Genomic DNA, 27,423 nt, shown 5'->3' with positions numbered 1-27,423 from the left:
CTAAAGAAGTTTGATAAACAGTATCTCTATTGTGAGCTCACTTAATTTTTAATAAGAGAGCCGGAAGTATCTAATGCCTGAAATAGGAAAGAGATGTGAGGCAATCTATTCATCCCTGATTCATTCCTGATAAGGAAGTAAGAAACAAGAGGGAGGAGGCAGTAGGCTCTGTTTTCCCATATGGAGATTTTGATTGATTTGGGAATGTTCTGGGAAAAGCAGACACCATGAAAGGTCTTGTTATGTCAGCTTTTTGTCCTGCAAAATAGCTCAGTATGCTTTCCTTATTCTAGAAAAGAAGTCCAGTGACCCAGTTATCCCTCAGGCACTATATTCTTTCCCATCTTTCTTCAGTAACTAACATTCATGGAGTAATAGATTTTACTCACTGCTCCCACTTTCTCATAAAACTCTTAAATTTTTTTTTGCAGGGGGTAGAGAATCCAGATTTGACCCTCATCATTCTAATCACATTTGTCTTTGCTACCAATAATGATGGCTCTTTTTTTCAATCACCTTAAAAAAATTTTTTTTTGGTAGCATTTGATACTGTTAAAGAGATCTCAGATGTTTCTTTTGGAATTGAATGATACTGACTTTAGTTTGCTATCCATGACCATCCCTTGCCTGGAAGTCCTTCCAATAATCTCCAAATGCAGGCATTTCTAAAGGTTCTGCTCCTATTTGTTTCCCTCTATATTCTCTCCTTCAGAAATGTTATCTAGTTGTTTGAATCACTTTCTTTATGGCTTTCAATAATGTATCCCCAATTCTAATTTCTCCTTTTTGCTTGATACCTAAATCCCATAACTCAGATATATTAAGATGGAACTTATCAATATTCCCTTCCACATTTACTTCTCATCCTATGTCTTCTTTCTCTGTTAATATTTCAAGTTTGACTCTATTCACCTAAGCTCTGAACTCATCTGCCCCCAGAGACTTCACATGCATTTTGTATTGAAGTAAATGAAAGGTGGTAGATTTTACCATAAAATATGACCCTTTAGCATAAGGATTATTTTGAGCTAAAGGCCCTTGAAAAACAGCAGATGCCAGAAGGGCATTCTAATCTACTGTTTTGCTTTGTTTCTTTTCTTTTCTTTTTTTTTTTTTCTGAAAACAGGAGATAACAACTCCCGTGGAAAACAGGAGATAGAAACCCCCTTTCTACAGCAGGAAAAAAAGAAACATCTTCAATGGGGAATGGAAGCTGAGAGAATTCGGTACAGACCTTGTTAAAACAATTTTTTAGCTTCCTTTAGCTTCCTTGCATAGTTTAGTTACCTTTTCATATTTGCCTCTCCTTGTTCAATCTGATATAAAAACATTTAGGTTTTGCCACTTCTCAGAGTCTTCATTTCATTATGAAGGATTTCATGTTATGTAAAACTTACATTAAATAAATTTGTATCCTTTTCTCCTGTTAGCCTGTCTTATGTCTTTAATTTTCAAGCCCAGTTGAAAAAAGGTAAAAGGGTAAAGATAAAATGTTACTTCCTCTATGGTACCAACCTCTGTGTTTCTACTTTCCACATCATTCCCCTTTAACCCTACTTCTATTCTCTGTTTTGAAATATTATGAAACCTTAAATAACCTTGGTTCACTTGGCTAAAAGAATCTTTAAAGGCATAATATTGAGCAAATCATTCTCTTGCTCTTATATCTTGAACAGTTGCTCTCCTGCCTATTGGATAATATCAGCACATCTGGTTTAGTAATTAGGGTAGCTTTTTGTCTTATACTATTTTGCATATGATTTTTTGCCTGACACCCTTCCATGTACCCAGTTTTGCATCCAAGATATAGAATCGGCCTGTCCTCAAAATGCCTTCATGATATGGCTAAAAAATCTTCACTGTTTGGAATCTTTTGTTGCCTCTCCCCATTTATATTTCTAAATAGCTCCCCCAACTAAAACTACGTTATTTTATTTTATTTTCCTTTGCTCAGTACTTTATTCATGTGTGTGCTTAACATTTAGGAACTACTATAAAAGTAATGCATTTAAATTTAACAAGAAGGAGTTATTGTGAGAGAGATATTTCCACTTCCTTATCTTAAGAGAAACCAGAGGCATGGCCGCATTCCCCCATGAAGTAGGCTCGCCATCTAGTGACAGCTCCATCTCACTACAAACTTTGCCTCTGAGGCCTGCAAATCTGAAGACCTACCTTTAAATTTTCCTCAAGGGATATGTCAACAGACTTTTTTTTCCCCTGATATAACACTGTACCACAAGAAAAAGACTGTCCAGTGCTTACTTTTTTTATGCCATTAAACATTTAAAAACAATTAACTTTGGGTTGATTCCATAGATAAGTTCAAAGAAACAGAAAGACCTGAAATGTTTGTGTTAATCAGTGATGCACACGGATCCACTTTGAAAGATGAAATTTAAAAGAATGCTTCGAAGCTTGGAAAGATCTCTGATAAAGTGTGAGAAGTTTCTCTTCTCCTGAGATAACATGCACAACATACCCAGCAGAGTACACTCTGAATAAACATTAGCAAAATGGTTCAAAGTAAGCATAAGTTTTGGAACCAGATGAGCTGTTGTCACCGCCTCCATAAGTTGGATCACAGTATCCAGGTATTCAAAATGACCGTTTTGACATGTAGAAACATGAGGACAATAATATCTTTTTTTGAGTATTGAAAATAACATGTAAAATGCTTGGTCTATAGCCAGCACTCAAAAAAATGATGGTTTGTTTTTAATGATTATTATTTTTTTTTAGCTTCAGTAATTTGTATAGAGATATATAGCTGTTTGTCAAGCTTAAAAACTGTTATTCCTAGGTCCTCAATTTATGTATCATGGTATAGACTATATGTGTTGCCTAGGTTCTCAATTCATTTATCATAGTATAGACTATATGTGTTTATAGAGATTACTTTCATTACATGATGAAAGATAACATGCCTATTTAGTAAATATCTGACAGAAAGAGATCACAGATTATCTACATTTATCTACAGATAAATTATAAATTATCTACATAATCCATTAAAATTTATATTGACTACACTTTTTAAAGTATTCAGAAAAAGTAAGTTGTCTGTACTTACAACTTTCCAGTTGCATTATACATGTTTGTACATCCATTGGAAAATTCTTGAGATCCATTGGACAAGAAAGTGTTAATGTCAATCTGAAAGAATTCAAAGTAATTATTTTTAAAAATAAATTATGATATCATATTAATATTCTATTGTTCAGGGTACAACTGGAAAACAAGCTTTGGTTAGTGACTAACCACTCTTCAAATAAAATTTACTTCAGCTTGGGTATTTTTTTAACTATGAAACAGCTGTATCTTTATACATAAATTTTCAGGGAGGAGAAAAGCTGTATGTTTAAACATCCAATCACATTTATTTATTTTACTCAACTTTTCATTCCTTTATGGAGGGCTGTAGATGTCTACAAGAGGTCTGTATTTCCAGAAAAGACCCTCAGAAAGAAATTTGTGAGTAGGTTCTATAAAATTAATGCCAAATGCCAAAGGGCACAGTTCCCCAAGATCACATGTACATCATGTTTGAGGAGGCATGTATATCCAGGGAACTGGGAAAGCAGGGTACAGGAATCAATCCTGCATGACAATGTTCAGTCATCTTGAAACATTGAAGAAGTCAGTGAATCAGAGGGGAAAAAAATGGAATCTGAGGGACTTGAAAATTCTAGCTGTTAGAGTGAGGTCCTCTGCTGTAGGACTAGGGTTAAGAAAGAGCCCTCTGGAATATGTGTAACATAATCCTATGCTCACCAAACTTCTAATTTAACTCTACACAAAATAGAATGACCTGGATGGTATGCACCATCATTATGTCCATTTTTCCCTTTCCAGGAAGTATTTGTATGTTGTCATTCCAGATAATTCATAACCCAAATTCATTACTTCATTACTCATAATGCATAACTCATGAAAAAATATTTTTCATTGGAGAAGTATATTACTACCTTGAAAGATTGGCAAGAATTTGTAGTTCTTGAACCTGAGAAAAAGAGGCGCACATCCAAACAAACCCAGGTTCATTAAAATAAATTTCTTATCTGAGAACTCTCCAGCCAGCCCCTCTATTTAAAATATTCCTATTGAAATTCAGCATATCAGTGAGCACCCTAGGTGGGTTTGTTTACCTAGGCTTTGTGATCATAGGTAAATTACTTCACTTCAGTATATTTCAGGTTTCTCATCTCTAAAATGAATACAATAATAGTACTTGCTCCAGAGAAATGTGGTGAACAATATGGGTTAATACATGTAAAGTGCTTAGACAAGAGTCTGACACATGGTAAACGCTCAATAAATATTACTTATTAAGGATTACTAGCATCCTACCTCCCATCTTCCCCACCCCAGAATTACATGGGATGGGCACAAAGATGACAACTAGATCACATACAAAGCTGAAGCACCTGGGAGGTTCAGTTGGTTAAGCATCAGATTCTTGGTTTTGGTTCAGGTCATAATCTTACGGGTCATGGGATTAAGCTCTGCGTTGAGCTCCCCACTCAACGGGGAGACTACTTGAAGATTCTCTCCCTCCGGGCAGCCCGGGTGGCTCAGCGGTTTAATGCCGCCCTCAGCCCAGGGCATGATCCTGGAGACCTGGGATCGAATCCCACCTCAGGCTCCCTGCATGGAGCCTGCTTCTCCATTTGCCTGTGTCTCTGTCTCTCTCTCCTCTCTGTTTCGCATGACTAAATAAATAAAATCTTAAAAAAAAAAAAAGATTCTCTCCCTCTGCCCCAGTCCCCACTCATGCTCTCTCTCTCTCTCTTCCTCTCTCAAAAATCAATAAATAAATATTTAAAAAATATTTTTTAAAAATCACATACAAAGCCTATTTAGTGTTAACAAAAAATAATCAGCACTACTAAAGGTAATCACATTCTCCAAAATAACTTTTTTGTGTAGGCCATAGACATAAAGTTATAATAATTCCTGTTTTACAGTGAATACTCTTGGTGAGGTCCAATTAACATAATTTGAGAGATATAAATGGACAGACATGTGAAGCTGCTGCGTTTTTTAGAGTCCAGGAGGATCACTTGACAATTCCTTCAATTCAGAGTCCATAACACACTAAAATAATTCATATAGTTCATTCTTCAAGAGCAATTTTCTCTTGGCTCAGCTAGCTTAAGTGATTCTGTGAGTATGATCTTGTAGATTTACAAAGTTCTCTCTTAAAAAGGCAACTGTAAAATCAGGTGGACACAATGTTCTCTGTCTTGTGAAAGGGTTTTTTAGAAGTGTATGCACAAGTATATTTTGAACATACGCACATTAATTTTCCAAACATCCAAGGCTCTTGGGACAGCCAGTTTCAAATATTGGCTTGGAGAATTAATTCTGTGACCTTTTGTATGGAAGTGAATAGCATTCTCAGAATCTTTTCCAAGCTCTCACCATGCATGTGATGTCAAATTCATATCCTGGCTATTTTTTTGGCATAAAATGAGAGGCATTACATAATTCTTTTAAAAAGAAGGGCTTGAAAGGAATTATTTGGCAAAGAAAAACACTGTTTGTAGAACTTCTGTCATAAATCATATCCTGAAAAACATCTGTTTATTGACATTCTTTCTTTTGTTTAAAGTACTATACAATTACCTCTTTAACAACATATGGATGAAAAAATACTGTCAACCTGATGGGTGTGATACTGAATTTCTTCATCAAAACATTACATACAAATTAAAGATATGTTTTGACCACATCAAAAGAAAACTAAATCAAAAGACAATTAATCACATTCTACTGTTTTGGAAATGAATATCTTCTTGTGTAAGAGAGGACACTAAGTTCTCTTTCTGAGACAAGACACATAAACAGGATATGGTGTTTTTTATTTTCTCTTAAGAAGTCTTGGCTCAGTGAAGTAGTAATGTTTAAAAAAATGACTATAATCCATGACAAACAGTTGACCTGATTAAAATGGAGGTATTGCCCATTTTTGAACAAGCATTGCCTAGAGTACAGTGTCTGTCTCAACCATTAATTAAGTATATTATAAATATATATATAATATACTTATATAAGTGTGTATATATATATACATATATATATATACACACACACACACACACACTTTTCGGACTGCATTTTTGGCTCTTTATGAAACTGGTAAGTATCTTTATTAGTTCCTAATATTTCTGAATTTAATGTCATAAGAACAATTACCTTTTTTTTTTTTAAGATTCATTTATTTACTTGAGAGAAGGAGCAAGAGCATGAGTGGGAGGGCAGAGAGAATCTCCAGAGAACCTTGAGCTAAGCAGAAGCCCAATGTGAGGCAGGATCCTATGACCCCAAGATTATGACCGAGCCAAAACCAAGAGTCAGATGCTCAATGGACTCTAGCACCCAGGCACTCAGAACAATGACCACTTGACTAATTATCAGCTTTGCAATATTATCTGTAATATCATAATTGGGGTAATACATCCACTGTACTTGTTATGTAGTAGATGCCATTTTAAAACCTTACATATTTCTCAACTCATTTATTCCTTACTACAAATTTATAAGACAGGTAACCTGTATTACCCTATTTTAGAGATGAGGAAACTAAGAGGTCAACTCACCTGGCATTACAAAGCAGAGATTGGTAGAGCTTAATTTGTTATTCTGGGAGTCTAGTTCTAGATTACATACCCTTAACCTGTAACTTTACTGCCTTTCAAAGGCATTAAAACATTTTTCATGAAAATGGGTTTTTTAATTAATATGACTTTTCAAATTTTGTATTTATATAATGTAAGAAATGATATATTTCATTCAGTATTATTACATTTAAAATAAAAGATACATAAGTGATTCTTCCAAAAAAATCAGAAAAATTTTAGAAAATATAAGGAGTTTCTTCATGGATTTTATACATTTTCTCAAGTGATTTGGCATTTTATTAAGATTCTATATTGATCAAAAAAACTCAGGAGAGATTAGATTATTGAAGCACTAGAAGGAAGATTGTAACTAATGTTCTAATCTGGAATTTTGTTGTCATCTGGTTTTAGAGATGATTTTAAAGAATATCAAGCCATCACTAGTGGAATCTTAGTATTGTTGATGGTTCCTTCAAGAAGCTGATGTAAGATAAGGACCTCTTCAGAAAAATATGCATAATCACTCACATGCAAAATTCTCCTTATAACATGTATTTTATGGTACTGTAAATCGATTGCCCCTGAATGAACATTTTAAAAAGCATCTGTTGATAAGCTTGCTTTTCCTATTAAAAATTAACGTTCAAAAAATAAACACATATTGTATAAGTAAGCTTTAATTCTTTTCACAACTGAATTTCAAAGAGTGATTATATTTAGTTTAAATAAAAGTTGAAATTGGTTTATGATCTTTGACAAGTCACTGTGCATAGCATTTCTGATATAAAATTTCTTCCTGTTATTTGTTTTTTTTTTGTTATTTGGTTTTTAATGCAATAATGCTTCTGTAACATAAATAGTAAAGTTGGATATATTAGTAAGTATTATTGGTAGTAGTAAAGTAAGTAGTAGATAATATTAAGCTGCCTCTGATGTGTTTTCATTCTCTTGTGATGAGGATTTTGCCATCCTCACTTTACAAGTGACAAAATGGAGACTTAAGTTGATAACTTGCAAGCATCATACAGTGGTAATTTAAGGATTCTGGAAAATATCAGCACTAATACTTTTTGAGGGGTTTTGTTTTCTTTTGAGGAAAATGCAGATAACAACTTTACTGTTTATTATATGCATGGCACTATGCTGGGTGCTTTTTATACATTATTTCAGGCTCAAAGTAATTAGCATTTTCACTATAATGCATATAAGAAAAATGAGCCTTTCACAAGTAGACTTGCCCAAATCGCAGCTGGTAAATTGTAGAGCCTAAATCTGACTTGGAAAATACAGTGGTCCATGGTCCGCTGTGCATTTTGGTACACAGCTTGCTGGGCGGTGCCAAGACTGTAAGTCCGAAGCTATTTTTTATCTGAGTCATTTCTCAGAGATGTTTATGGAACTGTTAGTTTTGAGAGATGAGATAATGTTCTTCTGGACAAAAAGAAGGTTTGCTTATAGTTTGCTATAAAGGCAGTGGATTCCCCAAACTCAATGCTCCACAGCTGTGACGCAGATCCCCAGTGTATGTTACATCCATCAGGGCCTGATGCATTGTTCCAATGAAACTGGAGGGCATGGAAGAAGTTAGGCAAATTCACTGATGCTTGTGTTGCTTGTTTACAGTAAGTAATACATTCCTTCATCTCTGACCGAGAGTTTTGTATCTTCTGTTAGCATCCATAAAATAAATGAGGCTAATTTTATAAGTAGAGTAAAATGAAATCTCAACTTTGACAATCTAAAAGGCATGTGTCTAGCTCCAAAGCCATCACTTGAAATAGACTTCACTTAAAAATTATGAATATAATTCAAAATATTTTAAAGGTTATTAATATAATTCTAAGTTCAAACACTATAGAAAGCATATAAAAAACAGTCGTATTTTTGCCCTACCCATTCTACCACCAATTCAGTTCTAGCATCTCAGAGGCAGCCTTCTTTAGACACTAAGATTTATAGTCATGTATCTCAATTGCTATTATATTATGTTTGATTTTTTAAGTTTGCAAAATTGTCTATTAATTTCCTACAAGGAAAATGTTTCTTTTATACCACACTCCATGTACTTAACTCTCCTGTAACACTCAAAATTTAGTCACATAAATATTTACAGTTAAATTAATATTCAGCATTTACATGTTACGAATAAGTAATTACTGTTTGTGGTTAAGCATAATAGTTTGGTATAATTATAACTCTCATGTAGCATTTTGTTTTCACTAATAGTACTAATAATTGTTTCATTTTCAGAGTCAACAAATTCCCTACCAGAGCCACAAATTCAACAAACACCCTTTCAGAGCTACAAAGTCCCTCTCAATGATCAATATAGCAGGTAATCTATCAATTCCTTGTTTTTCATGGACACCTCCTTATTTTTCTGTTCTTTCTTTCTAATCAAATATTAAACCTCTGTTTTGATGTTCTTATTTTCATATTCTTTCTCTTCTGTTTCTTTGTATCTTGATTCTGCTTCTTGGGAGACGTCTTCACTTCATCTTCCAAATATTCTACTGATTCTTTTTTTTTTTACTTTGGTTTGCTATTTGCTTCTGTTATGCTCTGAATGATTTCTTTTGTTCTTTTCTTATTTTGCACATGCAGATGTCTCATCTGTCCAGAGATTTTTTTTTTTATGGTCTCTTCTCTCTGCATTTTCTCAAGTCAATCCTTTTCTCTTTCGTGAATTTTTTCCTCTTTTTTCTTCATTTCTGCTTCTTTTTTGGTTGTTGATATTACAGAATGTTCTTGAATGTCTGATTTTATTTAAGAATGAGGCAAGAAAAACTATTTGGAATGCAGTTAGTAGCAGATGGTTCACTGAGTAATGGTTTTAACTGTAGGATAATAACACTACTGTGCAGATTTTTCCTTGGTGGTTCCTCAATTGTCAGTATCTGTAGATCTTTTCCCAGAGGTATACTCTTCTGACTGCTACTGCTCAATGGAAGAAGTTTAGGACTGGTTTTCTGCAGTTTAGGGAAAACAAGGGTTTCACCACACAGTATGCAAACCTCATGTAATCACCATTTTCTTAGTAAAATGATGCATGACAGATGCCAGCTGTGCCGGGAGCCACTACTCCTGAAGCTTGTGGTACAACCTCTTCCAGATTTTCTGTCCTTTTTCTGCTCATTTCAGAAGGCAAAAAAAAAAAAAAAAAAAAAAATACATGGACAAGAAAATCAGGAATAGAAAGCTCAGTCTTGTTTCTATAAATTTTAAATCAATTCTTGTCCCTTTCTTTTCCAGCTCCCACTTTCTGAAGTCCTAGCAGCCTTAAATTTCTAAAAGATTGAGGATATTGTTTTCTTACTTCTGAGTTCCCCGCTGTAGCTTGGATTTCAGCTGCGCCTGTTAAATCCGTTTTCACAAGTGCATTCATTTTCCAGCGTCCTAAAATATGTCATCATCGCTCATCAGTTATTGTCTTCTTTCCCATTACTTTCATCCCCTGTGTGCTAATGCCATTTTTATTCATTATTCAGTTTATTTCTTTGTTTTAGGAGGTTTAAGAAGGAAATATGGATAAATGGATAGGTTCAATAGTCAGGTTTGCCAGGACAGTCTTTAGACAAGCAGGAAATCCAGGTCCCTCATGAAACATCACAAATGTTCCTTTGTAAATTGAATGAGATTTTTTTTCTAAAACAACTTTTGTTAACAAGAAACTGTTTACCATTTGAAGATTTTAAAGTTCTATGAGATTTCTAAGAACAACTCACAAAAAAATGAATTTAGTTTGATTAAGTGAACCAGACTATAACAAGCAAAAGCTAGGACTGAGACACATCCTCTGTTTCATCTGAGCTCATACTGAAAAACAAAAGATGAAATTCAGAATCATTCCATAGCTTTTCTCAAAAATATTCAAAGATACGTAAGCAATTCATAATGCATGGCACCATTTTCCAATTTCAGTAAGACTTGATATAAACAATGAAATATCCATAATCTATTCATAAACTATTCATAATGTTTTAAGATAATCATTTTATTTTAGAATATTTTTCAGATGTGACACAAATCAACAAATATATCCTCTCAAGTTATTTATTGAATTTACACCTTTTTGATATTTAGTAAACAAAGTTGAATGAGCTCTAAAGTTCAACAGTCAGGAAATTTTAATATTAGTGTTTATACTAGTTTTTAAAAGCTACATAGTCTTCTTAGAAAAGCATAATATATAACTAAAATGTAAATGGGATCTTTTCTAAAGAATGACCAAAGAAGCCCAAGGAGAGAAAAAAAATACAAATACCTGAAAAATAACTTATGGAAAATGAATCCCAGACAAGGAAATTCAAATATTCCTCCACTTACAAATATTTAAAGGAAGTATGCATTCATAAAAATATAATCACAGTGTATGAATCAGCTCTCATTCAATTTGTCTTTAAACTGTCCACCAATTGGATATTTAGAAACTGAGCCATTTATTTAAAAAAGTGGATTTTCAAAAATTATTCATACAGTTCCTAGATCTGGAACTTGGGTCTATTATTGGTGATTAGGCATATTTGGGAAATGGTATATTATAAGAACTCCGGTGGAACAGTAAAAACACTCAAAAATCTCAAAATACTCATTAAAAAAAATCACAGTATTTCACTGAAATCAGGAATTTGTTTGTGACTCACCTTATTGAATAAAGAACATTACCATTCTTGAAAATTCTTAACAATTTATTATCTGTAGTAACTTCATGAAAGTTGGCACCCTTTTCGTTGGCAAAGAACAAATCAGGTTTCCAAATGGAGTCCAACATGGAAGGGTCTAGGTCTAAAGAGTCATCAGGATATTCACTATATGCAAGGCGAGGATCATTCCATTTCTGACGCAGAAAGATATTCACTCTGTAATCCTGTGATAAAAGAAAGGGGGGAATCTGCTTTAAAAAGTTTAGAATCGTATGTGCTATTCTCTGGGTGCCTCTGAATTTCAGCAAAAGCCACTGACATCTTTGTGCTTTTCCTACCCTACAATCCTCACTCATTAATACTGACAAGAATCATTTTAGTTACAAGGCTTTGCCCACATTTTTAGTGATATATATGTCTCTAAAGAAAAGGTCACAGAAGAGTACAATTTTATTATGCTTATATTATGCCATTCCATGAAAATTTCACTTTCCTTGTTTGTCAGAATAAAATGTTGGATTGCTATTAGTTGAAGTAAAATCTCTTCAGCTTTGCATTTATTTCTAGAACCATTTATCTTAGTAGATATCCAACAGAATCCAGAATGCATTTAATGAAATTTTCTTGAAAGCTATCTATTTTATAAAACTGATTATATATACTTCTTTACAATGAAGACACATTTCCTCATGTTTAATATAGCATGTAAGTTCCATGAAACAGATGACTTAAAAAAATAAAAAGTGATTTTGAAATAATTAAAGAATAATAAAGGAACATTATTACCAGTAATCCTATTTATTTATTTATTTATTTATTTATTTATTTATTTATTTACCAGTAATCCTTTAAGAAGATTTAGCTAAAGAGTTTTTCCAATTAGACTATTCATAGTCAAACTAAAAAGGGAATAGTCAAAGATTTCAATCAAATTCTTGCTCACAATTTCTTGACTAACGTATATAATGACATAGATTCATAGTTGGGTGTACGTGTGGGTTTTGTACATAGTATATGAATATAAGCATTACCTATGACTGTATAAATACAATTTTCCCCTTAGATTTTCGAAATGAGTGAATAAATTAAACATGCAGACTTCATTATAAGCATGGATAAAGTGAATATTTTAGGAAGATTTTATTTCTATGGAAAATACTCAAGGCTGGACATACTCAAAGAAACGGAACAACAATTTTCATCTATTTTTTATTCCTTGAAAACCAAATTACCAGTTAACAGAATATAATGACCAACCAATCACAAAGAATGTTTCCATAGTATCAGGCCTGATAGACTGCTTCTCTTGCAGGGAGGTCAAATTCAGAGCAGTGAATGTTACAAATCTACATGTTGCCTTGATTATTATTTATGCAGAGATCCTTATCCTTTTTTAAGATTTATTTATTTATTTATGATAGACACACACAGAGAGAAGAGAGAGAGAGAGAGAGACAGAGACACAGGCAGAGGGAGAAGCAGGCTCCATGCCAGGAGCCCCATGCAGGACTTGACCCTGGGACTCCAGGATCGTGCCCTGGGCCAAAGGCAGGCGCCAAACTACTGAGTCACCCAGGGATCCCCAGATCCTTATCTTCTAACTGTAACTGAGATTACATACCAGACAACATTTTTTTTTCTGCTTGCTTAGGTGCCCCATGTATCTTCCAAAGTGACAATGGAACAGAGTTCACTTCAGCTTTTACCACAAAGTTCACGATAATGTGGATATCTCACCAGCCACAAGGATCTGCAGAACCTGTAAATGGGGATATGTGAACAAGCTTCTACCAGCCAGACAGGTCATCCTCTCTGAGCCTAGGGTTCAGAATGCCAAAAAGCATAGCTCCGTGGTTGGTGGCCAGTTCTTGCATCCCTTACTGATGACCTGTGCTGTAGGCCTAACTACCACCAAAGGGATAGATGACTCTCTCTACCTTAACTATAGGTGAAGATGGAAGCAACTCCAGTTATGAAGATGCCTGCCAAGAAACATAACTGACAAGTAAGGAATTTCCTTTGGATTGATTCTTAAGATATTATGTATATATAATTGAGAACATTCTGCAAGTGTTGCCCACTGTGAGGTTGAAATAAAAGTACTTTTAAGCTGTAACATATGTAATAAAATTTGGTTGAACCTCCTTATCCTATGCTATTGGTTTAATGTAAACTTTATAGACAGAATCTCAGATCTTCCAGGAATACTTTTTGCTCCAGGAATGAGCTAAAAAACTAAAACAAAAACAAAAACTACCCAGGTACCTTTCAGTTTCTGTTTCTAAATCATACAAGGCAGAAATCAACTATCACCTGTCACCAAGGCCAAATGTTATCTTGATCTATTGAGCTCTTTCTGTGAATAACGAGAATTATCTTTGCTTACTAACACATTTAGGTCTTTGGTTTAGGGCCAGAGTCCAAAGGAAAACTCAAAAATGACCATATCCTAAAAACCTAGACACAGGTTTTAACAGTTCTCACAGTTTGGGTTTTGATCTGCCTGCAAATGAACATTGTGCTGGGAAGTTTCCCTATTAAACAACCAAATTCAGCATTTTGAAAATAAATTTTTAGAGCTAATTCCTCATAGCCAATGTGTCCCATTTACACTAGGCAACCAATATTGTTTGTGAGTCCTGATCATTTGTGAAAATGTGCAAAGAAAAAGGTAAATAAAATGACATAGACAGTACCACCTAAAAGAAGTCCTTGTAACTTGATTTGAAATAACTTGCCTATACTAAAAGGCCATGAACTAAAGCAGGAAACAATTTTGTAAAATAGATAATGGATGTGTATGCAGCACATTACAAAAAATTTAAAATAGACTTATTAAAGTCAGTTTAAAATGTAATCATTCCTTGACTATACATAAAATAGAGACTAATATTTTTATTAAAGGAATGTTCCTTATTCACCTGGGCTATGCTCCTATAAGGGTGAAAATTTAGAAAGGTTATATGTAGTAAAAAAAAAAAAGACAATAATAAATGTGAGATAAGATATATGAAAATGAAATAAATAATTATATTTTACATTTCTAAAATCTAGACTTGTATTGAACTCATTCATAAGTCTTATAAGGCAATTGAATTGACTTTTATATGGAATCATAAAAGTTTAGGACAGAAACATTTAATAATTCTTTTACACACAAACTCCTTTTGCAGTAAAGCCTTCAAAAGTTAATCGTATTTTTCATCATTTTTTCACATTACAAAATAAACTGATTTGTAAGTATATGTTATACCATAAATCATATTGTACAGTAACAGTATAGCTATTATTTCATAATATAGAAAGACTAATTTTGACATTTCAGATGTCAAAATTTATTGTTATTATTAAAACAGAATGATACATTTTATTCTAATTACTTTAAATTAGCTTTGTAAGACAATATTTTGTTGACAGAGTAAAGTTATATATCCTGTTTGGTTTTGAAAGTAAGTATCCAAAAAAAAAAGAAAGTAAGTATCCATTACAATGTAGTTTAAGTTCCATCTCTTTGGCACACAGTAAATAATAGACCGTATATTTGAAGTTCTTACATTGTGAGTACAAAAAATAATAATTTAATTAGCCAACTTTCATAATGATTCAAAAACTAGACTCAGAAGTAAGTCTTCTTGGGATCAAATCTCAGCTCTTCAAAGTGAGACAGCTTTCCAATATCCCTATGTCTTGTTTTTTTCTTCTGTAAAATAGATATAGTATAATAGTACTTCCTTTCATGGGGGTACTATGAACATTGGATTGATCCACACAAAGCACTTAGAACTACACTCATTAAATATTAGCTTTTAGATCTTCAAAATTAAAATTCATATCAAATGGAAATTTGGTTGTACTTTCTGTTTATATTTTATTTTATTTTTTTTTCTGTTTATATTTTAAATAATGGGGCACTTTGATATGCCATGTAAGAATTTGGGACAGATAATTGTAATGTTGAACCTGGTGAATAATATCTTATGGAAAATTTTCAAACCAGTATGATAAACTTATTATTAATTTTTTGTAATGACTTTTGCGTTTCAACATTTATGTATTTTTGTATTTCTGGTCTTAATCCACCTGCCCCTCTTCCCCTTCTCACTATAGAATGGGTTTGTATTATAAAGCCCTTTTCCATAATGGTGAAGATAGTTGCTTATATTTCACTTTGTGCCAGATGTTATACTAGTTGCTTCATGGATTATTCCTCATAGCAAATTCATGAGAGGTGTTATTATTTACCCAGGTTTACAGATGTGGACTATGGGACGGAGATAGGCCAAGTAACTTCAACATGATTACAAAGCTAATAGGTGGCAGAGTTGTAATCAAGACCCATCAATTCTGGTTTCAGGGTTTTAAAGGATAGATACATTACTAGTACATCGCCTACTGCCATATATCACCAGTCATTATTGCTTTGTATGCAAAACAAATGTTTGTAAACTAATGCAAACATTCTAGGTTTATATGGTTTATGTTTATAAGGTTTTTTTTTCTTTTTTGTTTTTTGTAAGGAATTTGGGGGTTTACTGATCAACATGCTTACTGACGGGAAATTATACACCCTATGCCTAAATGTTATCCAGTTAAATCTAATAGATGCCAGGTTGCCATTTCTTTATAATAGGTATCCTGGGGAAAGACCAAATTTAGTAAAAATCACAGCCCAATGTAGCTCCTAAAATTACATAGAATATAATATTCATCTTTAGCTATATAGGGAGTATAGGATTGCTAGAATCTAACTAAAATGACTGATTAGGAAAAAACTATGGAAAAATAATCATCTAATGTTAATAAAAGTTGTTAAGTGCTTCTCATCCCTCTAGTCAAATTTAATCTAGTTAAATTTGAAGTTTCCTAGTGCTTTCAGGTCATTTCCAATCCAGCAGACATCTCCCACTTCTTCCTTTTCTCCCTGCCTTCTTACTTGTTTCTGCCCTGTCCTCTCCTTGCTTCTGTTTCTTTCTGTCTCTGTGTCTGTCTCTCTCTTTTCTCTTCCACCCATTCCCCCACTTCAATACATGTGCATATGCACTGCCTCTGTAGAACTAGCTGCCACATTTCAATACTGGTGATGTATGCAAGTGGTTTTCAACTGTGTCATTACAAAGTAAAGGAAGCAGGTCTCTACAACACTATCACTATTGGTATCTTGATGCCTTTTTCTTTTCTTTTCTTTATCCTACACATTTAATGTAGCTGAAATTATATTGCACATGTGTTTTTACGTCTTTCATTTTCATTTAATGAATTTTATGCATTTTCTGGTATTCTTAATTATCATTCTATTATATCAATAGCTATCTGATGCATCTTTCTTTCTTTCTCTTTCTTTCTTTCTTTCTTTCTTTTCTTTCTTTCTTTTTCTTTCTTTTTCTTTTCTTTCTTTCTCTCTCTTTCTTTCTTTTAGATTTTTATTTAAATTCCAGTTAGTTAGCATAGGTTGTAATATTAGTTTCAGGTGTACAATATAGTGATTCAACACTTCCATACAACACCCAGTGCTCATCACAAGTGCTCTCCTTAATGCCCAATCACCTCTTTCATCCATTTCCCACCTACCTCCCCTATGGTAACCATCAGTTTGTTCTCTGTAGTAAGAGTCTGTTTCTCGTTTTGCTTTTCTCTCTTTATTATCCTCCCTTTTCTCCTTTGCTTTGTTGATGCATTTTTTCTTATATAAATAATTTATCATTTGATTTATTAGGGTCTAGCCGATATGGAATCATGCAACTGGCAAAAAAATGTGATTTGTTTATTATAATTAGAAATATTTTTGCATCATGTCTCAGTAAATTTGAGCAAAAATTAGGCATATAAAGTATTCTTGAAAATGAACATGCTAGGCATATTTTCAGAAGATAATATTTCTAAAAAAATACTTTATTTATAAAAATAATCATCATAAAATAGCACAAAAATAAATATTATCACCAAGTAGAGTATTTTTTCTAAATAACCTGAATGCCAAATGATTGTAAACATTTTCACCTAATATTTTTATAGCAGAAACTATCACTGCTTTTCTTATTTCTAAAATGACTTAATAAAAATGGTTTTACAAAATCAACATTTAGGATACTAATCTTTTGAGGGTTTTCAGGTTAAATAATTCAGTTTCAATTATTGTTTTTAAAATTATTGATGATGTTGATGCTGTTATTAGGAAATGGTATTTAACCTTATTAAACTATTAGAAATTTAATTGAAAGTTATGTGATTTTTAATTTGCTATGAATTTTGCCATGTTACATCATTATTTAATTACTTCCTGTAAAAGTAGAGTATATATGCTTAATGGCACATGCATATATTTGAGCACAAGATGGATCATTTATTTTTGCTAAAAATTCAATAGAATTTATTTAAATTAAAAATATTAAAAGACCAATGTTAATCACAAATTTATCTAGATTCATTCGACAAATGTTTGTCATATACTGCCAACCTGGAATTTAGTTAAGTGCTGATGATACAATATTGAGAGATGATCTCTGCTGTCAAGTTATTCATTATATTGTGGAAGATAGATTGTAAACAGACAGTTATCTTTCCACATTATAAGTGCTGTGTTGGAGGCACACACAGCATGCTATGGAAACATAAGGTAAGTATAGCTAATAGGGACAAAGGTGGAAGAATCAGAGAAGGTTTACTGAGGAAAATCTAATTGGGCTTGGTCTTCAAAATAAAAAAAAATAACAGTTACGAGGCAAACATTGGGAACATAATAAAATGTGTCCTGTATTTTGACACAAAATCCATAATCACTGTGTTTTTGTATGATTAATACAGGAATTTGGCTGAATTTTAATATTATAATTTATTTTTTTATTCGCTATCTATTGAGCACCTTCTGTGTAGCAGGCAATGTGCGGAGGGTTATAAAGTTGAATTATGCATAATGCCTGTCACCTCTAGGCAAACAGTCTAGAGGAAAGAGAATGGAACACAACATGAATAAAAGCAGAGGATATGGAAGGAATATATCATGAAAATAAGAACTAAGAACTTTACTGATTTTTACCTGGTGTTAGTCTTCTTTAAAAAATAAAATAAAATAGAATGAAGAGTATGAGAAAACAAGACTTGATGGATGAGAAATATAGGCATAGATATGAATATAGGTGAAAAACATATTTATAAAGGACTTATATTTCCAATATAATGGTAGACTAGACACATAGAGGGCCTTTCTCCTGCACATTATTTTCTGGATAAAGGAAAATATATATATATATATTAAAAATTTGCTGTCTTACAAGGAAATGAAGGTATTCTTAAAGACAAAAATGGTAACCAAAATAAGAGTGAGCAAAAAGCTAAAGTGAAAGCAGTGGTGGTAAGTAAATACAAATGCCTAGATTGGTAAACCAAGTTTTAAACCACCACAAGATGGAAAAAGTGAACCTGTGACTAAGGATTCCTTAATTAGACCCTCAAGAATATCATAGATTAAGTTCAACTAAATAGATGTTTATAACTACAAAAATAATTTACTACAGACAAAAGAAAGTAGACATGAGCAGATGGGGACTTCAATGGAAATTCCACATCAAAAATACAAGATAAACAGGTAAAATGTATTTAAAGAAATAAAAGAAAAATTCTGCAATAGAAGCTGATCATGACCAAGAATATTTGAAAAATAATAAAATAAAAATACAATTGTTGAAATTAATGACTTAATGGATATGTTAAAGCATACAAGAAATATCTGAATAAAGAATTTGATGGGCACTCAGGGGGGTACTTGATGGATGAGCACTAGGTGTTATACTATATGTTGGCAAATTGAACTCCAATAATATATATAATATATATAAGTATATATATATATATAAGTATATATATATATATACATATATACATATATATATATAAAGAATTTGAGCAAATTATAGAGCTGGAAAAATGTCCCAGGCATAAATAGTGGGAGAAAAGGAAAGAGAAAATGAATGGTTTTTTTTTTCTAAAGGGTTAAGAGACTTTCAAGATAAAATAGGAAAGTCTAAAGTAATCTACATCTAATTGAGGTCCCAAAAGGATGAAATAGAATAGTGAAAGCCAACAGTCAGAGAAAATGACAATAATTTTGCAGAACAGACAAAAGAAGCCAATGCAAAGATATAGGGAACTCAAACATCCTGATAATGGCAAATAAAACAGTCAATATGAAGACATTATGTATGAAAACTGTAGACTATCAAAGGCAAAGAAAATGTGTTTAAAAGAATCATCTTTCTACTGACAAACATCACATTTTATTTACCCATGCATCAAAATAAATGGAGTAATGATACATGCTGCAACCTGGATAAGTCTTGCAAATATTATGCTTAAATAGCCAGTCACAAAAGATCCTGTATTGTAGGATTCCATATAAAATGTCCACATTAGACAAACCTATGGGGAAAGTAAATTGGAGAGAGATGGGGAAGGACTGCTTAAGTATACATGGTTTCTTTTGGGGCGATAAATGTTCAAAAATGGTTATGGTGATGGTTATAAAGATCATTTAATTATAGACTTAAAGGATGAATTGTATGATATGCATATAGTACATATATAATTACCTTTAAAAATATTTATTTATTTAAGTGGGGTGGGGGAGAGGCAGAGGGAGAGAGAGAATCTCCAGATTCCCCTGTTAGCGTGGAACCCAATGTGGGGCTTGATATCATGACCCATGAGATCATGACCTGAGCCAAAACCAAGAGTTGGATGATTACCCTACTGAGCCACCAGGTGCCCCTATAATTACTTTTATGGGAAAATATTGAGACTGGTGGCAGTCTTGGCATCAATAATGAAACCCAGAATATAGTGGGTTAACATGCTCAAAATATTTTTTTTAAATTTTTTTTTAATTTTTATTTATTTATGATAGTCACACAGTGAGAGAGAGAGAGAGGCAGAGACACAGGCAGAGGGAGAAGCAGGCTCCATGCACTGGGAGCCTGACGTGGGATTCGATCCCGGGTCTCCAGGATCGCGCCCTGAGCCAAAGGCAAGCGCCAAACCGCTGCGCCACCCAGGGATCCCCACATGCTCAAAATATTAAGACAATATTATAGTTAATTTGCTTAGTGTACTCAGTAATAATGTTTACAAGTTGAAAGTTAAAGTCATTAAAGAAAAACAGTTTTCTCCTGAACATTTATAAAATGGACTTTTAATTAATGCACTTCAGAAGGACAGAATAAAAAAAACCCCACATAATGCTGTTCTTAAATGCAAAGAGAAATGAAGGATAAGAAACTGGTGAACTTTGATATAAATTTGATTAGACTTCCATATAAAAATGCTATGAATGCATAATTTATGGGGTTGAAATGAACTGAAATACAGAAAAACCAATATATACTATGACTGATTACATCAGATATGTAGAAATAAATCTTTAAAACTTTGAAAGACTTCTATCTAGAACATTTTTCTAATTTCTCGAAACTTAAGTAAATAAATAAATAGGGGGAGATGCCATGATTATGCAAAGAAAGAGTAAGTGTTATAAAGGTAACAATTATTTACAAACTAGTTACTAGATTCAATGTCATTTTTGTGAAACAAAACACTTTTGGGGGGAAGAAATTGATGAGTTCATTCCATATAACCTCTATAGAATACCACTGAAGATGTAGGGTAGTCAAGGCACTCTTATAGAACAAGAAAAAAGTAGAAGAACTTCCTGTAGTAGGTATTTAAAATGATTATCAAGCTGTAAAACATTATGGTTGGTGCAAAGACAAACTAGCTAATGAGACAAAATGAGGAGTCTAAAAACAATTTTATTTACTACATAAAGGAAGTAGCATTTCAGATTAGTGGTGCACACATGGATTACTTAATAAATGATTTTGCTTATTACAAAATGGGTAAATTCTGTCACAACAATAACACTCAAAAAAGCCAGTTTGGATGAATTAAAAGCTCAAATAAGATGGGTTAAAAAAATAGAAAAAAACATTACAGAGTATTATAACCTTGAGGTAGGGCATATTTTTTTAAAAGACAATAGTAATGATCATAAAATAAAGATTAACACATTCAATGATGCCAAAAGTAAGAAATTCTACTCATTAAAAGGTCCCTTAAGGATAATGAAAAGCCAACCCATACTGGAAGTAGATATTTGCCACACAGGTAAAACTGACAACTGGCTGTTGCCAAACTATAAAGGATCTCATACTAACCATCAAGAAAAAGACAAAAAACTGAGTAGAAAAGTAGTCAAAAGACACATTTCACTGGTAAAGAACACAAATGTCCAAGAAATATGTGAAAAAATTTCAGATTCACTGATAAGCAAAGAAGTGCAAAATTAAGACATTATTAAGATACCATTTATACCCATAGGCTTTTAAAAATAAAACGTTCAATGATATCAGAATTCGACATGAATTTGGAGGAAAGTGATACCATATACATTACCATTGAAAGTATAAAAAAGCAGAAAAGATTAACATTGTACTGTAAATTAGATTTGTAAATACTCGAGAGACCAATATCTTATTCTAAGTATAATTCTTTTTTTAAAATAATTTATTTATTTATTCATAAGTGACAGAAAGAGAGAGAGAGGAAGAGAGAGAGAGGCAGAGACACAGGCAGAGGGAGAAGCAGGCTCCCAGCAGGGAGCCTGATGCGGGACTTGATTCCAGGACTCCAGGGTCACGGCCTGGGCTGAAGGCAGGCACTAAACCACTGAGCCATCCAGGGATCCCCAGTTCTAAATGTAATTCTTAAAGAAACTCTTGCACGTGCACACCAGAAGACCTAACACAAAAATATTTATAATAGAACTGTTAGCTATAGTAAAAAACAAAACAAAACTGGGAACCAACCCAAATATCCATTGGCAGGAAAATTGATAATAAATTATGATATGTCAACAAAATTAGATATTACATAGCAGTGACATGAGTTGTTGCTATGATTTACAATAATGAGGATGAATTTTAGCAATGTTAAATTTAGTGAAAACAAAGTTTCATAAATATGCTATGGCATTGTTTTGGTAAAACTCAAAATAAGACAATCTCTCTCTCTCTCTCTCTCTCTCTCTCTCTCTCTTCTCTCTCTCTCTCTCTCTCTCTCCATCTATTTATCTATCAAAACTGTGAGGGCAAACAAGGGAAGAATTAGAAACACAAAATTCATGATCGTGGTTACCTAGGTAGATACTTGGGGAATGGGATTAGGGTGGATTATACAGGTATGTTTAATATTGGTAGTGTTTTTGTTCTGAAGTTAGGTGGTGGTTTCAATAGTTTTTGTTTTATTAAACTATATAACTTGTCACTTATATATATTACTTATGTAATTATATACCAAAATACTGATATCTGAACATGAAATGAATCATTGGAAATGCTTATTGGAATTGTCTATTCATTTATGGGAAATACACTACACATTGCAATGTTTTGCCATTGATATACTTTTGGTAATATATATTTTAATTTTAGCACATCGTATTAGTATATTTTTATTGAACTTCTTACACGTTGTGGTGGGTGGAGTGATCGCCCAAAGATATACACTCATAATCCCCAGAATGTGCTTCTAATTTAGCAAAAGATATTTTGCAGATGTGATTATGAACCTAGAAATGTAGTTGCCTAGGTGGGGCCAGTGCCATTACAAGGATCTTTATAAGTGCAAGAGAAGCAGAGTCAGCATCAGAGTAATGTCATGTGTGACTGACGTGGGTTACCATAAAGGAAGAGGGCGATGAACAAAGAATATGGGCAGCCTCTAGAAGCTGTACAAGGCAAGGAAATGGATTCACTCCTAGAGGTCCCCAAAGGAACATAGCTCTGCTGACACACTGATTTTTGCTCTGTAAAAAACCCTTTTGTACCTCTAACCTTCAGAATTGTAGCAGAATGCACTGGTGTTGCTAATCCGCTAATTTGGGAACACTTTCTTAAAACAGCAATAAAAAGCCCTGACATATATTTCCAGATTGATCTGCATGCATTATCATTCTCATGTTTTGAAGAAGTTTCTAGAACAATGGAATTTTTTTAGCCAATCACTTAAGAAGATAGACCATTTTAGGAAAAAAAAAAATCACTGAATTCCTAGCCAAATGGAATAACCCAGAATTCTTCATCTTCTCAGGAGTTCTAGGGAGAGACCCTGGATAATTTAAAAATGATCAGAAAATAATTTTCCTTTCTCAAATAAATGAAGATAAAGTGCAAACTCCCTCACAAAGTCTTGCTGGTTTCATTTTATATGATTTTCTAATTCTGAAGTACTGCACACAAAGGTTCCCATGCATCACAAAATGTAGAACACGAATACTCGGTGGAGGAATAATTGCTGCTAATGTCATCTCCATAATATTCCCCATGTTGCCTGCACCATCTGCTCTATAAAACCCCACCACAGGGAGGGTGATCATCTGGGGCCACTGATTCTGAAAATAATGGCCCATTGGGAGAGTGCCTTTCTATTGTCAGTTAGTAAACCAACAGGGAAAAAAGCCATTTTCTAAGAATTGTTTAGAGTCTCAGAAAGGTTATTTAAAATCTCCCCTTGACTTCTTCATTATCCATATGTTTAATTATTCTCTAGAAAAGGGTAGAATTGTTTGAGAATTATGAAAACATGTTTTAAGCAACCCTAATTATGTAATGATTCTGGAAGCATAAAGTTAAGAATTCCCAGGAATTAGACTCAAAAACATGTAGTTGACAGAATAAAACAAAACCAATTCCTATTTTTTCACAATTGGAGGGTTTTTTTCCTTGTAATGATAATATTTAAAGGAAATATTAGTTATTGTCATTTAACAGAATCGATCATAAGCGTGTTAAGTCCATGAAATAACACCTGTCCCATTCAGTGAACTCTGATTTGTCTTAGTCTCTTCAAACTGCTATAACAAAATACCATAAACTGGGTGGCTTATAAACAATGAACATTTATTTTTCAGTTTTGGGAGCTGGAAGTCTGAGATCAGGGTACCAACATAGGGACCAGGGCTCTCTTCCAGGTTGTGGATTTCTCATTATATCTTCACATGGGGAAAGGGGGTGCGGGGGCACTGGGTGGCTCTAGGATATCTGTATAAGATCACTAATCCCATTCCTGGGGGTTCCTTCATGACTTACAGACTTTTCCAAGTCCTACCTACTACCTTAATCAGGATTAGGATTTCAATATACAAATCTTGGAAGGACATAAATGTTCAGACAAAATGACAAAATTGATAGCTAAACCACTGGCAAAACCAAGAAAGAGCTATATTTCACAGCCCAGTGTTTCACACTCCAAGGTAAGAACTTCTGGGGAGGTAAACTTAGTCCATGGGAACATTCTTGCAGAAGTTGATAGACATTTAGTGCACCTAGTATTCATTCACTTTGGACATGCTTGGTTTAAGAGGTAAAGATCTGGAATGAGCCAGAACTTCCAATGGCTGCTTCCTTTCAATGAAAACCAGTAATCTATGTTCCTCTTCGGTAGTAAGGTAACAAATTATTCTGTCTTAATACGCTCATAGCAGTGTCATTTAACTAGGGACACCCTTCTGATTCCAGAGCTCTCTTGCATTCCTATTCAATTCCCCTTTGTCTGCAAATTGTATGCCCAGTCCTCAACCTTCTCACAGCCAGGTAGAATGCATTCTTTCCTACACAGCAATCTGCCAACAAATCTAAAAAACAAAAGACAAAAAAAAAAAAAAAAAAAAAAAAGCCAAAAAACCCTAACTGGCACAATCTTATTTCCCTCCAAATCAGTATCTAAACTTCAGTTTACTCCATTTGGTATTATACGAAGTAGGAACAGGAAGCTTATATGTTTCTCCTGGTTTAAGCAAAAAAGACATGGAAATTCTGTGACTGCTACTTCCACTCATGACAGAAAATTTTTATCAAAATTTATATACAAAATAGTACGTGCTCACCTGTTTGACTTTATTTCTACTTAATGTTACTCTCATAATCGTATATTCAAATGAACATAACCATTTACACATAGTGCTTACCAATTTGCAATGTGACATAGCACTTACTAATTTACAATTTGTATATTTAATAACATGTGGGCAGTGATCTGCTTATGATTATTTGTTTTTGGAACTTCCATTAAATAATTGGTGCTCCAGGGCAGCTGGGTGGCTTAGTCTGTTAAGCCTCTGACTCTTGATTTTGGCTCAGGTCAAGATCTCAAGGTTGTGCTCCATGCTTGGAATTCTTTTTCCCTCTTCCTCTCCCTCCCCTATTCTCTTTCTCTCTCTCTGAAATAAATAAATGAAATTGTATATTTATAATAAATAAATAAATAAATTTGTTTCACTATTGGAATATATGACTTGGATCATAAAAGGATAAAAGCCTTTTCGAAAGTCAACTATTATTTGGTCTTTAGGACACCCTACCATCAGTCAACAATATAAAAGCTCTTTAAATCAAACAAAAGATTCTGAGAACTCATTAACAGGAAGAAAACTTTACTGAGGACAGCTAAGAGATACTCCACACTAAAAGGTAGATAGTAGTGCTCTAAAATAATGTTTTTTTGAAGATCCTTTACCTAGTATTTTTCCATGAATGTCTGATGTAAACCATGTTATATTTTATTATATGTGGTTTTTTTCTTTAAACTGTCATCAGATATATACATATAACATCCACCATTAGTGGCATTTAGTTTACATTCACAATATTTTGTAACCATCACTAGTATCTACTTTCCAGATGATTTTCATCACTTCAAAGGAAAATCCTGTGCTCACTTGTTTCCAGTTTAAATATATTTAGATTTTTAGTTAGACACTTACATATTTCTAAAATTTAATCTATTATTTTGGGATAATTCTCACACTTCCCTTCATAGTTTTAATTAACTATTAATACTTAGCAATATGATTTTTGGAAAAAGACATGAATTAATAAAACAAAAAAAAGGAATAACTATTATTGGCAAAAGATTTTTGTTTTTTTTTTACATTTGTCTTCAGTTAGAAAATTGGTCTTATAAATCAATGATTTCAATAAATATTTTTAATATTTTCAAGTTGTTCTCCACATTAAGGCTTGTTATCATAATTTTACATTTTAATTGATATTTAAAAATTCAGTGCTTTTCCTGAAAAATCCCCATGTCTTCTGGGAATCTTTCAGTTCATGAGGGCTTATGTTGTATATGATTTTCTATGAAGTGAGAAAGGGTAAATATTAACAGAAGTTAACTTTAGAAAAAGATTTTGTGAGTTATATATATATATATATATATATTGTATATTCTATGTTGTATTGTAGAATATATAATACAATATATATGTATTGTATATTCTATGTTTCAGATGCAATTACATTTTATTTGGATTGATTCCCTTCAGAGAAATCCAGATACTTCTTATCTAGCTGTTTGTTGATGCGAGGAGAGGCCAAAGAGCTGTGTGGAGGTTATTAACAGCACTTTAGAGCTATAGGGGAATTAATTCTTTTAGGAACAATTATTGAATATTATAGTAATGCTGCCTCTGCCCCTCGGACCAATCTAGTATTTCTTTAAGCTTTAGCAGTCATTCTTAGCCTGTGTGATTGATTCACTAACTGTTCTTTGTACACCTGTAGATCATATATTCTTACCAAGAAAGAACAGAGCACGTCTGTACATCACGAAACAGGAGCTAGATGTCTTTGGATAACTCCCTTGCACAAGCTCCAAGCATCCAAGATAACACCTGTAGCCGGTACCATTGAGTCTGCATGTAATCAAGAAAATGTTTATGAACCAATATACTCCCTTTACTGTATGACTGCCTTAAACTCCTGTAGAAACCCCTGAGCCAGGCAGAAACCTCGGAGTGGGCCTTTGGACAAGAGTTCACCTTCTTCCAGGGTGACCAGCCTCTTGAGCAAAGCTCATATTCCTTTCCATTCAAAACTCATCTCTTGAGTACTGGTTTGTTGAGCAATGGGCAGCCCAACCTGGGTGTCGGTAACAAATTTTGGTAAGCCAGACTGGAGGCAATACTACTGTGGCATCCAGTTCCCCTGGGAACCTCAAGGCAGCCCAGGCTGGTAATTTGGATGGCCACAGGAGGTTAACAGATGGGGATTAGTTGGTCTCAGGGAGGGAATCTGGGGGATCTGTCCCTGCAGCTGCCAAGACTATTTTTGTCT

General features: G+C 33.4%; 1 protein-coding gene across 2 annotated transcripts in view; it reads right to left on the bottom strand.

The window, feature by feature from the left end:
- GLRA3 (glycine receptor alpha 3) overlaps positions 1 to 27,423 on the bottom strand; it is a 170,885-nt gene that overhangs the window by 57,906 nt on the left and 85,556 nt on the right. For both annotated transcript variants that reach the window (XM_055300334.1, XM_055300335.1), the window contains exons 4-5: positions 11,267 to 11,490; positions 3,074 to 3,156 (exon numbers count right to left, since the gene is read on the bottom strand). In XM_055300334.1, the coding sequence (XP_055156309.1) occupies positions 3,074 to 3,156; positions 11,267 to 11,490 (307 nt within the window). The remainder of the gene's footprint in view (positions 1 to 3,073; positions 3,157 to 11,266; positions 11,491 to 27,423) is intronic.

The sequence above is a fragment of the Nyctereutes procyonoides genome, unplaced genomic scaffold (assembly GCF_905146905.1).
Source record: "Nyctereutes procyonoides isolate TBG_1078 unplaced genomic scaffold, NYPRO_anot_genome, whole genome shotgun sequence".
In the NCBI taxonomy this organism is placed as follows: Eukaryota; Metazoa; Chordata; class Mammalia; order Carnivora; family Canidae; genus Nyctereutes; species Nyctereutes procyonoides.
Note: the sequence above shows the minus strand (reverse complement) of the source record. Positions and strands in the feature narration are given on the sequence as shown.